General features: G+C 42.3%; 2 protein-coding genes across 2 annotated transcripts; one reads left to right on the top strand and one right to left on the bottom strand.

Moving 5' to 3' along the window:
• The first annotated feature begins 140 nt into the window (after positions 1-140).
• Positions 141-9,518, top strand: si:ch211-114c17.1 (pre-mRNA-processing factor 39). Its single transcript, XM_041944814.1, is given in 16 exon segments — positions 141-161; positions 163-229; positions 1,177-1,427; positions 1,639-1,764; positions 1,899-2,017; positions 2,130-2,297; positions 2,446-2,626; positions 2,713-2,817; positions 3,349-3,478; positions 3,593-3,747; positions 3,932-4,058; positions 4,554-4,825; positions 5,060-5,244; positions 5,381-5,455; positions 5,746-5,914; positions 6,185-9,518. Coding segments are annotated over 16 exon segments (2,223 nt in total). The 3' UTR covers positions 6,257-9,518.
• On the bottom strand, positions 8,396-13,868 carry ubxn1 (UBX domain protein 1). Its single transcript, XM_041944816.1, has 10 exons — positions 13,830-13,868; positions 13,205-13,269; positions 13,040-13,093; positions 12,824-12,951; positions 12,287-12,377; positions 11,814-12,005; positions 11,454-11,505; positions 11,134-11,256; positions 9,209-9,392; positions 8,396-9,046 (listed from the first exon to the last, which is right to left on the bottom strand). Exons 2-10 carry the CDS (start codon positions 13,261-13,263, stop codon positions 9,006-9,008), a joined length of 924 nt encoding a protein of 307 aa, XP_041800750.1. The 5' UTR covers positions 13,264-13,269; positions 13,830-13,868; the 3' UTR covers positions 8,396-9,005.
• Between the last annotated feature and the right edge of the window lie 1,385 nt (positions 13,869-15,253).

The raw sequence follows: 15,253 nt of genomic DNA, 5'->3' as shown, positions 1-15,253 counted from the left end.
TTAAATTTGAATACATCTCTCATGAATTAATCACTGCATTCACAGTGCTACATCAACGGCCTATTGATCGTAAGCAATCAGTAAAAAACAGCTGTTCTCCTTGTACAGCAGTTGATTTACCTCACTACGTCTTGTCGCGCATGGATGACGTAAGCGAGACGATTTTCCATCATGGCGGCGGAAGGCTGTGAGGAGATGAGCGGCAACGGGGAGCTCGAAGAGTCTTCAGGTAGTTTGATTAACAGTAATGAATTTACAATTAAGAGTTTTGCCGTTTCGCGGATATTCCTGAACTTTTGTCTCATCTGCAAGCATTTTGAATAAAGGCTCCAACTGACCCTGTTTTAAGGGGCAAGCATGACAAGCTAGGCTAGGCTAACGTGATTTCAGCACACCACGAAACAGCACAGTTTTCTGTTGACTAACTTTAACTAACTCACCTTCCTGTGTTTAACAACGTGTTTTGCGTATGCTCATCACCTTTCGTCGCAGTTTTACTGAATTATGTCATAATCACTCAAAGGTACTGAAGGCAGTGAGAACCAGCCGTCTAAACTCAGTGCACTGAGCTTCTTATGAATGAAACCTACCGCTTCGGGTGTTTTATAGGTGGTGTTTTAAGAATAAAAGTCAAAAACTGCCAATTTGGTTTGGTTTTGTTGGATGTTTTAATCTAGTGTGCATCACAGGATGCGGGTAGTAGTTTGTTTACTTCCATGTTCAGATGCAGAACTGGTTTGACTGCTCACTGTAATCTGTAATTTAATTCAATCATTAATCAGCCATAGCTCAGCCTATCTGGATTTGACCAGAAGCTTAAAATGAGAACAATGTTTTAAGTTTCTTAATTGATTTACTTCTACCTCTGTAGCAATGATACTTGTATCATGTGCATAAGCAAATGGTGGGTTTTTTTTCCCACACTTGGTTGTTGTTGTGCTGTCAGGACACCTGTTGACCATTTTCTACAAAATTGTCCAGTAAACAAAGGAACTGGAAACTTCATGAATTAATTACATTACATTGATGTGGCAGATGCATTTTTCCTGTTGAGAGTAAGTTAAAATGGTTGGCCGTGGCATTCTGTTGGTTTTGTAATGTTCCCAGCAGTTTAATGAGAAATGTCTAAAACTATAGTGGAAAGTAGCACTTGCCTTTGATCTTCCTCCTCTTTAGCCATGGAGGCTTCTGAGGTTCCTGCATCGCCTCCAACTGAGATGGTGGAGATGTCAGAGGAAAATGGCAGTGCTGCAGAGGCCCCTGAAGCCCCCGTAGGCCCCGACCCTGCCTCCTTCTCCATGCCCCCAGCTGCAGAAGATGAGGAGGGAGAATTGCCTGCTGACTTTGAGCGTTTGTGGAAGGCTACCCAGGACAATCCTCATGACTTTACCGGCTGGACCGACCTGCTGCAGTACTGCGAGCAAGAGGTGTGTCTTTGTTGTTTTGACTAGAGACACAGAGGAGAACCAATGAGGTTCAGATTAAAAAAAAAAAAAGGACACCAGCATATTGTCTCGTAGTAATGATGCATTAAAATCTTAAACTGTAAAGTATTGACTTCTAGCACCCCCATTAGGTCGAGAAACATCCAGGTCTGGAACAATGTGTGACTTTTTTTTTTTTCTCTAATCTGTTCAGGGTCATGTCAAAGCGTCACGCAGTGCACTAGAGGCCTTCCTCGTTCGCTACCCACTCTGCTATGGCTACTGGAAGAAATTTGCTGATCTGGAGCGCCGCGCTGGGTACAACAACAAAGCAGAGGAGGTAAAAGAGGAGGAGTTCACTAGTGTGTCTTTCTCCTTCCCCACAACAATAATAATAGTTTTACGTCTATTGAGGAAGTGTTTTTCACAGGTTTATATGAACTAATGTTCATGGTTGTGTGTGTGTTGGGTCAGGTGTGTGTACAGGGTCTGCAGGTAATCCCTCTGAGTGTAGATCTCTGGATCCACTACATCAATCTGCTGCTGGGAACACTAGACATGAATCTGCCTGAGTCGCCCACGCGGATTCGCAGGTACATGAACGTTCTCAGTGTGCAGCACATATAATAGTCGAAATTGAAGACACAATATCAAGAAAAGGCAAATAAGATGCTGTTTTAATTGTTTTCCAACCCCAATCCACAGTGTGTTTGAGGATGCGGTTCAGGCAGCAGGTCTGGACTTCCACTCAGACCGGCTATGGGATCTTTACGTTGAGTGGGAGAAGGAGCAGGGGAACATGATGAATGCTGCGGCAGTCCTGGACAGAGTCCTCAAAGTCCCCACCCAGCTCTATAACACCCATTACGACAAGTAAGACCACACACACACACACAGACACACACACATATTATGATTGTTTGAGTATTCTCCTTTACTCAAACTTTTTTCTTGCTCTTTTCTCCTCCCATTAATCTGATTTCACGTCCTGTTGCGTCTTCCCCTCTGCCCTCTCCGTCAGGTTCAAGGAACACCTGAACAGCCACGAGCCCAAAGAGGTGCTTTCCCCGGAGGAGTACGAGGAGCTGAGGGCGTCGTGCCGTCAGAGTCAGAAGGCAGAACGTGCTGAGCAGGCCCAGGAGGAGGAGGAGGAGAGGCCGCCGGGGGAGGAAGAGCCCGCCACACCAGAGGGCACAGACACAGTGAGTAACAGCTGACTGAGCATATATATGCTAATGAGACATAAAGTAAAGAGATTATTTTAGTGATTTCTGCTCTCTGTGTGTAGGAGGAATTGATGCAGAAGATCAGGGAACAAGTGCTGGTTCGAAGGGACAAAGTGTACCAGGACAACGAGGGAGAAGTCCGCAAGAGATGGCACTTTGAAGACGCTGTGAGTTTTTTTTCTCTGTTCTACTCCTTCGTGTGCTTTTCTTTGTTGTGCTCTCTCATTTATTCACTGTCTTTCTATTTCTTTGTGAACTCAAAGCCAAGACATGACAGCAAATTTTCAAAGCAAATCTCTAAAAAAAAGTCATTTGAACAAGAACTTAAATCAGAAACTGTTTGGTCAACGATAAGCACTCTTGAACCAGCATTTAATGCCAGCTTTCACTACTTCACACTCCAATACTGTGTGTGTTCTGTGCTACAGAAACATTTTACCGGGTTTCAAAATCATTTTTAGCTTCAGTATCCAGAATTTTCCGAAACCCAAAATCTCAATGTTTTGTCTTTGTGCTGAAGGCCAAAGATAATATTGATACTTTCTCTTCTTTTCAGTTAAGTTGTCCCCAGTATCATTTTTTTATTGTTTGCATTTTTACAGGAAAAGATTCATATTGTATTTTCTAGTTTCCTTTTCATATACATTTCTTGTTACACATTTTGATCACTTTCTGATTTCTTTTTCTCTGATCTGTAGATCAAACGTCCGTACTTCCACGTCAAGCCACTCGACCGCCTCCAGCTGCGGGCCTGGCACTCCTACCTGGACTGGGAGATCGCTCAGCTCACCACTCAAGGACCCAAGGACACTCAAGACCCCAACCAAGGTGACTGTATAAAGAAGCTGTCCTCTGTCACCTGTATCGTCGTCTCAGTGACTCCACAATTTTGTGTTAACATCTGAAAGCGTCCCCACTCCTGACACTATTGTCTCCCACTAGATCCACTTCAGGCAGCCACAGAGGGGTCAGAGGTCACAGCCCAGCCTCAGGAAGGATCAGAGGAGGCTGCGGTCGCCCATGACGACCACAGGGTTCGCATCCTTTTCGAGCGCTGCCTGATCGCTTGTGCTCTGTATGAGGAGTTCTGGACCAGGGTGAGGAGAACAGTATTTGTGTGTGTGACCCTTGTTTAGAGAAAGAATCCACATGTTTACGTTTTAGTGTGTATTAATGTCGAGTGTGCATGTGTCCTTCTGAGCATAAAGATTAGATTAAAAAGAGAAGTGTTTGTGTGTATGATGTCTGATGTTTATGTAACACGTATCATGTGTTGTTCAGTACACTCAGTACCTGGAGTTGCAGAGTGTGGACGAGGCGCGGGCTGTTTTTAAACGAGCCTGTGAGGTCCACCTGACCCACAAACCCAACATCCACATGCACTGGGCCACCTTCGAGGAGAGGCACGGTACGGCACAGCTCATTCTTTGCCTTTTACCCGCAGGACTGTTTGTTCAAAGTCTGCGTTTCTTGGTGGTCGTTGGTAGGACAGCGTATCTTGTGTGTCCACATGGACATACTAAATATGTAATATGGTCTGTGGCATGTTGCTCCATAACACACAGAGTGTCTTCAAGAGTCAACACTTGTGAATTTCAGTTCGATCTGATACAAGAGTGTAATTTTAATAGTTGCTGATGGTGTCACATAGGCCATTGTAGGATGTAGCCTGTGATGTTGGTGCATTAGAAAGGTGCATTGTATTGTTTCTAATATTAATCCAACTCCATATAGTTAAATTAGTAGAAAAACCTCATCGTAAAGCCGTCTCATGCAAAAACATTACAAAACCTGGTATTGAATTCAAACACATCCGAGTCCTTTAATGCAAACTGTTCTAGTCACTTGTTTTCCATATTTTGTAGCAATGCATTCATGAAAACTCCTTCCTGCTCTCCATCAGGTGACTTAACTGAGGCCCGACGAGTGCTTGAAGCCCTGGAGAAAACCCTACCAGGGTTGGCAGTGGTCCGTCTTCGCAGGGCGGCTTTAGAGAGACGAGCAGGCCAGCTGGACCAATCAGAGGCCTTGCTGCGGGAGGCGGTGGCCGAATCCAAAGAGAAGCCCACGTTACACGCTTTCTACTCCATCAAGCTGGCTCGTCTGCTGCTGAAACTGGGCAGGAGCCCCATCAGAGCCCGAAAGGTTTTACAGGAGGCGCTGGAGATCAGTCCGGTGAGATAACGCAGTCACAGGCTCTTGATTAATCGCCTTTCAGCCCATCGTCCCAAAAATAAATGACAAAAAACAAAGAATGTCAAGAAGAAGAACTAAATCAAAAAGTAAATTCCACTCCGCTCCCGCTACACGATTGTCTTGGCCTGCTCTGTCTCACAGACAGTTTGGTACCAGCATACTAAAAAAGTCTCCTCTTTAACTGCCTCTGTCTCTCTGTGTATCCTCTGTCAGGACAATGATAAACTGCACCTGAACCTGTTGGAGCTGGAGGTGTCTGGGGACCCCTGGGCCTCAGCTGAGGCGGTGCAGGAGTGTGTGACCCGAGCCCTGGCAGCTCCACTCGCCCCACACACCAAGATCCTCTTCTCACAGAGAGGCCTGCAGTTTGCCGAGGACTACAGCAACTCTATCCAGAGGTCAGAGTTCAACAGAAGTCTTCAGATATTGGCAGATATTTTAAGTTTAAATTGGTGACGTAAAACACTGATGTTACCTGACAAACCATTAGTCGTCTTGTTGTCGTTCACTGTGGGATGTGTCTGTCCTCTGCAGTGTGCTGTCTGTGTATGAAGAGCACCAGAAACTGCTGAGGGAGCTGGGTGGAACGAAGAGAGGAGCAGAGAACGGGTGAGAGGGGATGGAAAAACAGATCCAGTTCAAAGATACATTTCTTCACATAAATCAGTATTTTGATCCTGTTGTTTCTTGTTGGACTGGTTTCTCTGTTAGCGGCTTTTTAAAAGCGTGACATAATTATTGCTCCTACATCGATAATGAATGGAACATCACGCATACTCTGTTTTAAAGAGCGACTCTTGTTTGCATAAGCATCAAAATTAAAGATTCAAAATACAGTTTGGAGTGTAATCTGAAGAAAATCTAACTACGGGGATAATGTATAATATCTTGATTTATAGGGATGAGGACCCAGAGAAGCTGAGCAAAAGCGACGACGGCTCTGCTGCTGTGGCTGGACAAGCCCCACCCACCATGCCGCACGTCCCCATCACCACACCCCCTCCTCCTGTGATGGGCACCGACATGAGCGCACAGTCCGGCTACGGGGGATACAGCAGCTGGTACCAGGTAGGATTTAAAGATTTTAACACGGCAACATTTTAAAAATAGAAGATGATCGTTTGGTTGAAAAACATTTTGGAAATCTGTAAATGAACCAATATGACTAAAGAAGATGAGGACTTTAAGTGGGCTTTCGTGAGGTGCAGAAAAACTGTATGAAATATGTAATTTGTGGCTCAAACAAGTGACCAGACTCCATAAAAGGGTTACGGTGGGTAGACTGTGACAGAGATGTTCTGTGAATCTTATTACCTGTTTGTTCTGATTCTTTTCCAGCAACCACAGTACGGCAGCTACGGCTACCAGAACACCTGGAACTACAACCAGGGCTACTATCCTCCCAGCTAAAGTGGGCGACAGTGACTGTGACACAGAAAATGCCACAGGAAGCAGTTTGACTCCGAATGACTTCTCAGCTGAACAACAGTCCTGCCGGTCCACCCGCTAAAGTAACATCCCAGCATCCTTTCCTCTCCGTCCTTCCTCTGAGTTTCCTCACTGTCCTGGGTTTGTTTAAACACGGGGCCGGAGCGGTTTTAGCATGTCGTGTCATTTCAGCGTTGATTCCGAGGGACAGGTGGAAAGGCAATGAAAGGAAACTGTGACGCCCATTCTCAGTACATCAGTGTCTCTCCATTTTAATCAGAAATATTTTTGTATTTGTTTGAAAGCCGACCCCCTTCGCTCAAGTCATTGGTGTATGATTGACATTTTGTACCATTCCAGAGTAGGATATTTGTTGTTTTTCTAATGTATATAAAGGTGTTTTATAGTGTGTCACAACAGAAAGTTTTTGCGTCTGTTTGCTCGTACTCCCATAATGAAGGTGAAAAATCAACCGTCACGCTCATTCAAAAAGACAGAACTCTTGGTCTGCTAGGGAGGAAAAGCTATAGTTTGTGTCCTGCTCATACCTCAGCAGCGCTTTCTAAAAAGTTGGGAAGTCGTCTGGAATCTTGTGTACATCGCGGCATGGCCTCTAGTCTTGTGTCAGCAGGAATTTTAAGAGAATTTCATTTGCACAAAATCAACCAAGTTGGATATTCACATAGCCAGCAGGTTTCAGAGGCCTCAGCTGTCTTTATCAAACTAACTGGCAAAACAAAGAAGGAGCAGGCTCTGCTGGTTCCCTTTTACATTAAATCTCTTTTAGGGCAGTGGTCCCCAACCTTTTTATCACTGCGGTCACTCACTTCAGTCAACACATGAATTTTACCACAGCCTGGGAGGGGAGGGGGTGGACGGAGATATTGTAAATATAATAATAAATGTAAATCCACTGTGTACTCATATGCAACTTTATTAGCAGCTTCCTCGTAACATTGCGCCAATAACATTGTCTTTTAAGTGGCCGAGAGAATCCGGTCATTTTTTCAAAATAAAAGCTCGTCAGACTCAGATAATAAATAAAACGGAAAAAATGATTTGTTGTGCGGCCCGGTACCGGGCCAGGGGGTTGGGGACCACTTTTAGGGAGCTACCATCCTGAAGCAAAATTAGTTAGTGTAGGACAAGCACTCAGATGTTCTTACAGGATCATGATGATAATCTGACTATTAAGGTGAGGACCACAGCTTCTTAAACCTGCTGGCTGAATAAACCAATAGGTCTTTTTCACAGCAGACATTTTGACTTGTCAGGATAGGAAACGCTCACATCAATGATGCCTCTGTTCTATTCAAGTGCCCCAGTAACTTATCGTAAGCCAGCATTCACAATACCGGGGTCTTCAAACTGAAGCAGCCATCATTCTGTTCTGCACCTGTGCTTTCCCTGCTGTGACATGTCAAAATGTCTTTTGTTATCATCTCACTTCTTTTCGCATATCATGGAGTTGCAGTTCACTAATGGATTTAAAATCCTAAACAAGTGTACTGTAGATGCTTGTTGATCTTTGGCCTACTTACATAATTACATAATTCAGTAAAACTCAATTAGGGTGAGAATTTAGTTTAATATTTTATTAATCCCCCTATTGAAATCAATTCTCAGTTTGTCCAGTCCTAATGAGATAATCAGAGCAGTGGCCAGTGAACCCAGGACCTTCCTACAGTTCCTACGCAACCTTGTTACATGTGCATTTGTTCAACTGTGTAGTCATATGTGGTGTTAAAGGATAAGGCTGACAGTATTCTAGTTTTCTTATTGTCAGCAAATCACATGAAAATACTCCAACAAACAGTGTCAAACATGTCTGTCTTTGTTCCAACTGGGGACATAAACCTGTACAAATGGATCACAAATGTATAGTTTCATTAAAAAAAAAAAAAGGCTGAATTATTTCCTAAAACAGCTGACTTTGTAGTTTTTGGACTATAATTGAGCTCTATGGCACAGAGGATTAACATATACATTATCAGGTTTTGCCACACAAATCAATTCACTGCTGGTTTTGTTCTTTTCATGAGATTTTTTTTGACGTGAAAAATATAGAATATCACCAGAAAGTAAGGAAAGTTAAATGTATGAATCAGTCCACCATCAGAATTCTCCAAGTCAGCTTTATTTTAAGTAGATTCTTGGTGATTATGCAGACATAACTGTCAATATATTTAAAATTATAAAAAGAAAATGGCAAAGTAGAATGTGACAAAATCAGGAAGATCTTGGGGATTAAATTTAAGGCCCCTTCAGAACCAATCAAGTGGGTCTTGTGTGGTACTTTGCTCTGTCAGGATCAGGTTAAAATTGAACGATTTTGTGCTGTATGGTTTTTAGAAATGTGTTGTTGAAAACCATGATGCAGTATCCATCAGAAGCCAGCTATCTTCACATTGTAAAAGTCACTGTCCATCTCACTGCACATCAAACAATCTATAGCAAGGGATATCACTCAGCCCAGAAAGGCATAATGCATCAATCAGTGAGTTAACCGAACTGTTTTTCAGTGTTACATGTCCAAAAAGTTGTTACGTGTAGTTAAACACAATCGGATCACGGCCTCGAGCTGCATCTTTCTGCTTTAGTTCAGTTAGCTGGCTTAATGAGTGATACTACAAGGTGACAGCTCTGTTCCTGGCTAAATCTCTTTCTAGTGTCTTTTGTGTTGATGTGGAGGAGGTGGTGAGGTAGGCTCACAGAGCAGATCCTCCTTATCTCACTTTTTGGTAACAACCAGCACAGCTGAAGGCACCAAACCTAGAAAGACAAGGGAAAGCCATGAAAAAAGTCAGTTAAAGCTTCTGAATAGACAGTTTCAAGTCCACACAGAAAATAAAGCACACGGACAATATGTTGAGGTATGAGTATTACAGTAAGTGTGTTCCATATTTAAAATGTAGTCCCCAGCCCAGTGCTCACCCAGTTCTTTGAGGGGCTTCTCCATGTCCAGTTCGGTGTATTCGTGGCGGGGGTACGGCGACAGCAGCGTGAAGTCCTGACCCTCGGGCGTGTTGCCGTTCATCTGCACATAGACGCGCACTGCCGCCAGCGGCTCCTGGGCCTTGAAGACTGTCGTGATGGTCGAGCCGTCCAGCAGACGGACCTTTAAAGTAAAGAAGTGGAGGAGCAAATGAAGGAGGGGGAGAGGAAAAAAGTAGGCAATGGATGAGGGAAACGATGGAGGACAGTTTTTTGTTGTTGTTTGTTGTAGTTGTTGTTTTGTCATGCCAAAAAGAGTATAATTGAAATAAAAAATAGATATTTTATAAACTCAGTGTCTCACATTGAAAGATTTGGTCTTTTGGCTAACCTGATATGATGTAACAGATGTAGCCGCTTTTACAAGCTTTCACAGAACCAATAATAATGTGAATAAGTAAAAAGTACAGTTTGGAGGTAAAGTTCACATGATACTTTGAAGGATGTGAACAGAGACCATTATTACGATGGACTTAGTGAGTTATGCTGTGAGTTACAACTTTGCAGATCTTGTTTGCAGTGCACTCATGAACATACAGACACCTATCACATCAATCAGTTCTGGAGTCATAAGGAGAGTCTTTATTTTTGTAATTCCTGAGTGGCTCTATGGGCGATTGTTTGCTCTGGACATCAGAGATAATGAAATGCTCCGGAAAGTTGCGATGCTGTGTAAAACAAAATAGAATTTGATAATATGCTAATCCTTTTTGACATATACTATATATGATAAAAAGAGTACAAAGTCAGTATATTGATTGTTTTACCTCATCAACTTCTTTGATTTTTGTAAATATATGCTTATTCTGAATTTGATTTTAAAAAAAAAAAGGAGGAACAAAAGATTGAAAGAAAGAAAGTTGTTGAATGCTACAAAAACACCTGTTTGGAACATTAAAAACCGACATGACTGTATAAGGGATATTACCAAATGGCCTCGGGAACTCTTCAGTTGTAGGTAATCACAGTTTGTCGCTGTATCTATAACTCTAAGTTAAGACTCTACCATTCAAAGCGAAAGCCATAAATCAATGTCCAGAAACTTCTCTGTGCCTGAGCTCAGCTGAGATGGACTGACACAAAGTGGAAAAGTGTGCTGAGGTCTACATTTCAAGTTGTTTTTGGAAATCATGGCTGTTGTGTCCTTAGGGCTAAAGGGGAAAAGGACCATTCAGACTGTTACCAGCGTGAGGTTCAACAGCCAGGATCTCTGATGGCATCGGTGTGTTATAGTGTTCACAGCATGGTTAAATTCTACAACTGTGAAGGCAACATTAATGCTAAAAGGTACATAAAGGTTTCTGAGCAACATATGCTGCCATCTGGATGTCTTTTTCAGGGAGTCCCTGCTTATTCCATCAAGACTATGCAAAGCCATATTCTGCACACGTTACACCAGTGTGGCTTCATAGTAAAAGAGTGCAGGTACAAGACTGGCCTGCCTGCAGTCCAGACCTGTCTCCCATTGAAAATGTTTGGCACATTATGAAGTACAAAATACAACAATGGAGAGTCTGAACTGCTAAGCAACAACCAGTGTCCTCAGTCTCAAAGGCTTACGGACTGTAGGCATCAAATTCAGAATGCGTGTTTATTTACAAAAAACAATGAAGCTGATCAGTTTCAACATTAAATATCTTGTCTTTGTACTGCATTCAACTGAATATAGGTGGAAATGGATTTCCAAATAATTGCATTCATTTCTGTATTACCCAGTGGCCCACCTTTTTAGGAATCAGGGTTTTAGTGAAGTAATCTCTTTGTGCTATTTTGACAGAAAACAAAGGGTGTGACACACTCATCTCCATTGTGTGTTCTGTGCTTCAGTGGTGTGAAGAGTAGCATGTAAGTGCATGAGCCTCTACCTGTATCCTGGACTCATCATACTCCTTCTTAGTAGGTGGAGGGCCGTGACTGGTGGGTGATGAGGGGCTGGGCTGGGCAGGATGGGACGATGTGGCTGTGCTCACAGGTCCACCACCTCCAAACTGAATATGTAAAAAAAAGAAAAAAGGAAGAAAGGTTGACATTGGTTCCAACAGATTCAAGATTCAAGATTCCTTTATTGTCATTGAGCATGACATGTCAATGAAATTTGCACTGCAACAGTAGTGGCTTTAAAGTGAACAAGGAAAAAAAAGGAAAGCTGAAATGGGATAAATCAGTAGACCAGTGGCTGGGTTACCTTTTGTGCTCTCTCCTCTCTGTCTCGTGCTATCTTGTCCTTAACCCTTTGCCTGACACGAACAAAGAGAAGCAACAGAGTGAGAGCCATGAAGAATGTAAAGAATGTACAGCAGTTCAAAGGATTTACAAACTATAGTCTAATGTGAACGTCTCACTTAATTCTGCTCTTACAAGTTTCGCAACTTGTTCTATTGATTCCCCCCTGAACTTTCCCTGACTCATTTATTTCCACCCACTGTTTATTTCATGGATCAGGCTTTCTTTTCTTACTTTTTTTCATAAAATGGAATTCAGCCATTTTTACACTGTCATCTGCTACATCATTATCTGAATACGTGTGTTATACTGGATACCTAACCTTGCCAGTTTGTCCTCCATCTTCTCTCTCCTGCGCTGCTCGGCGAGTTTTTTCATATCATCCTCCTGCAGCTTTTGGCGAATCTGCTGCAGCTCTTGGCCCTGTCTCCTCCGCAGCTTCTCCCTCTCCAACTCTTCCTCCCGTTCTCGCTCCCTTCTCTCTGCCTGCTTCACCCGCATCAGCTCCTCAAGCCTGACAACAGGCACCGACACAGGCATCAGCTTACGGACAAGGAAGGTGAGGTTTTTGCACATTCTTGGCTTACTTACGCATTGAAGACATTCAGGCAATGAATGAACAGAAAATTAAGTATTTCCAAAGATGTGTGGCTACAAGCACCAACCTAATGGTCACAGACTATATTTTCAGGGACATTCAAGTGTTCTAAAGTAAGCTTGTTATGTAAGGAGAAGAAGCTGTGAGTTGGACGTGCAGTAGTGGAAAGATGGGGTCTATGGTGGGTGCATTCTCACCTTTTAACTTGCTCAAGTTTCTCCTCCTCCGTCATTGGCCTCTTTGCACTTTTCTCATCACCACTGTGGCTGCCGTCTGCATCTGCTGACCCTGAAGCCAAAACACACACACAAAGTGAAAGTGAAAGAAACAGAAAAAGATTTGTATCGTGTGGTCGCATGCTGACAGAATTACAATAAACACAGGGGAAAAGAAACCAACCAAATGATATTGTTTTAAATGGAAATTAGCAGCGACTGCCAGTTCATTTAAAAATGTTAATGTAAATTTAGATCTTATTCATAGATGTAAAATACACGCTCTTGAATGAGCGACTACAAGAGTGGGCCATGTCAGTTAGGGCCAAAAATCAGTTTACCAGATGGAAATTATTGTTTTTGTCTAATCATGTGAACGCAATACCTGACAAATGAAGAAACTTGTGCAGATATCAAGGGGATGGAATGGTATATATTTTCATACTGCACAACCCTAGGCAACTTTTATGGTGGTGTCTAGGACCATTCCTCCCTCCCCAAAATTCACAAGGTGCTGACCTTCAGCGGTGTCTGCTAGTGTCGGCTGTTCTGTGGTGGACTGGCTGTCTGCTTCTCCTCCCAGGACATTCCCCACAGGCGGCACATAGGGCTCATCGATGTCCGGGTCGTTCTCATGTTCCACTAACCTGAGGATGGCACATCACACTTTGGTGATCACCAGAAGACAGAGGCCTATGTCAATGCAGGCAGCACGTTTCGGTGGGTGTGACTCACCAGTCCATGGCTTGTTCTATTCCCTGGTTTCCTGTGATGGCCACCGCTTTCTCCCTGAAAACATGAGATAAAGGATAGAGAGGCAATGTTTTATTTCTTTGAAAGCAGTCTCAAATCTAGGAACCCTATTGGCCAGGATGGGTTTTTGGATTTGGTGTAACTCACGCTCTGTTTCTCTCAAAGCCCATCTCCAACAGGCTCTCCAGTGTTGTTAGCTCTGCCATTTTGACCTGAAACAGATTTTATATATACCGGTTACATCAAGAAGCGATCTTTCAACTTCCAACTTGCCATGTTTATGCTCTATTGTTATTTGTTGTTAACAGATGGTGAGGCACAATAATGGACCCAGCACGAGTCTGACCCAACTTACTATTTAAGTCAACACAAGAGCTCATTCTTTAGCTCAGTCATGTGTGAAGGACCTCACTTACATTATCATTCTACAATAAAACACTACGCGAACAAACAGTAAACTTCTCTTGGCCAGCAGCCTAACAAAACACTTGTTTACCTCTGCTCGCTAGTTGCAGCTATATAATATCAGAACTATCGTTATGCTGAGTGCTAAAATTAGCATTAACGTGGCTAACGTTCAAATTAGCTTCAAAACTAGCTGGGAAGCCTCGCTGGCTTAAACGACCAGGAACTCTCTTAAGCGTTCCATTGCTTTAACTATTAATGTCAATTTGTATGTCGCATGTAAAGTAACACAGAAGTGTTATTTTATTTATACTAGAGGCAATATCAGCTAATATACACATGAAGAAAACGTTAGTTAGCTACTCACACATCAGTCAACGCCGCTTCCACAGTACGGGAAACCACATAGGTCAAACAGAACAGAGGGGGAAAAAAGCGTTTTTTCTCATGCTGTTGGTATAGCAGTCTTCTTCTTCTTCTTCTTCTTCTTCTTCTTCTTCTTCTTCTTCTTCTTCTTCGTGTTAATGAAACTAGACAATATTATACTCTAAAAATTTTACTCTAAAAATTGGGATGAATTTCACATGCCTGTGGTGAAAGAAGTGCTCAGAACCATCTCTTGGTTAAAAACTGTACTAGAGAATAAAACACACACAGAACTAAAAATGGTGTGTTTGTGTGTTGTATCATTATATAATCTATACAACTATATTGGTTTATTATTGATGCAAGAATGTGTGAGCAGCGTTTTAATTCTGTCACTGCTTGAGATAGACCTAATCTTAATGGCTTTATGTACATAAAAATGAACAATAATATAAAGTATGCAATGTACATATTTGCCTCTGAAATGTAGAGGAGTACAAGCATAAAGAACCACAAAAAGAAAATACTCTGGTAAAGTATAACTACCTTAAAATTGTCTGTTAGTACTTTCGTAAATGTACTTAGTTGCTTTCCTCCATTGTTTCAGTATTCATCGTTTGCAAAGCAAACATTTCACCAACATTGCCTGTAAAAAGAAATATCAGTTGGAATGTTTCTAAGTCTGATAGACTCGTGCAGCTACCTTGGGACAATATCAGAACAAACTTTGGCAGCCTGTCAGCTTCTTACACAGAGGGATATATATTTATGGTTTTGTTCGGTATAGATGTGTTCAGTGTATTTTCTTGACCTGGATAATACATGACAAGGGGTCAAAAGAGTAGATGTCATAAATGTTTTTATAGTTCTATCAATTTTAGAGGGACCTTTAGTCTAAGTTATGCACACAGTTCAATAGCTTTTTTGTTTACTCTAAAGAGAGAAAAAAAAGTTTTTATAAGAGAGATATGTATGATTTGGAAAATGTGACGGCAGAGGCAGGAATGAAGAGGCCTAAGTGTGAGGAGGCTTAAGTGCTTTGAGGCTGGATGGGGTCTCTTATTGGCTGCTCTCCATCTTGTATGATAATATCCCATCCTCATGTGTCTGTGGGTGTTCAAACACAATGCAATTTGCTGACTTTTATGGGTAGGTTGGGTCTGTTACATATTTACAGTAAGAGTAATGATTAATTTTTTCTCTCCCCCACGCAGTCTTAAACAGCCCTCATTCACGAGTCCACCATTACTCAGCGACAGACTTCTGTCTCAGCCTGCTCACTTCTGTCTTATTTCTCTCCTCTTTTACAATCTTACTTATTTACACTTTTTCTCTCCTATTTACTGTTGTTTTTTTTTTGCTTGCTTTTCCTCACACATTCACTTCGGCTTTTTTTTTTGCTCTGTTTTTCACTTTTCTGATTCT

This window comes from Chelmon rostratus, chromosome 9, assembly GCF_017976325.1.
Source record: "Chelmon rostratus isolate fCheRos1 chromosome 9, fCheRos1.pri, whole genome shotgun sequence".
NCBI classification, from domain to species: domain Eukaryota; kingdom Metazoa; phylum Chordata; class Actinopteri; order Chaetodontiformes; family Chaetodontidae; genus Chelmon; species Chelmon rostratus.
This window is presented reverse-complemented; position numbering and strand designations above follow the sequence as displayed.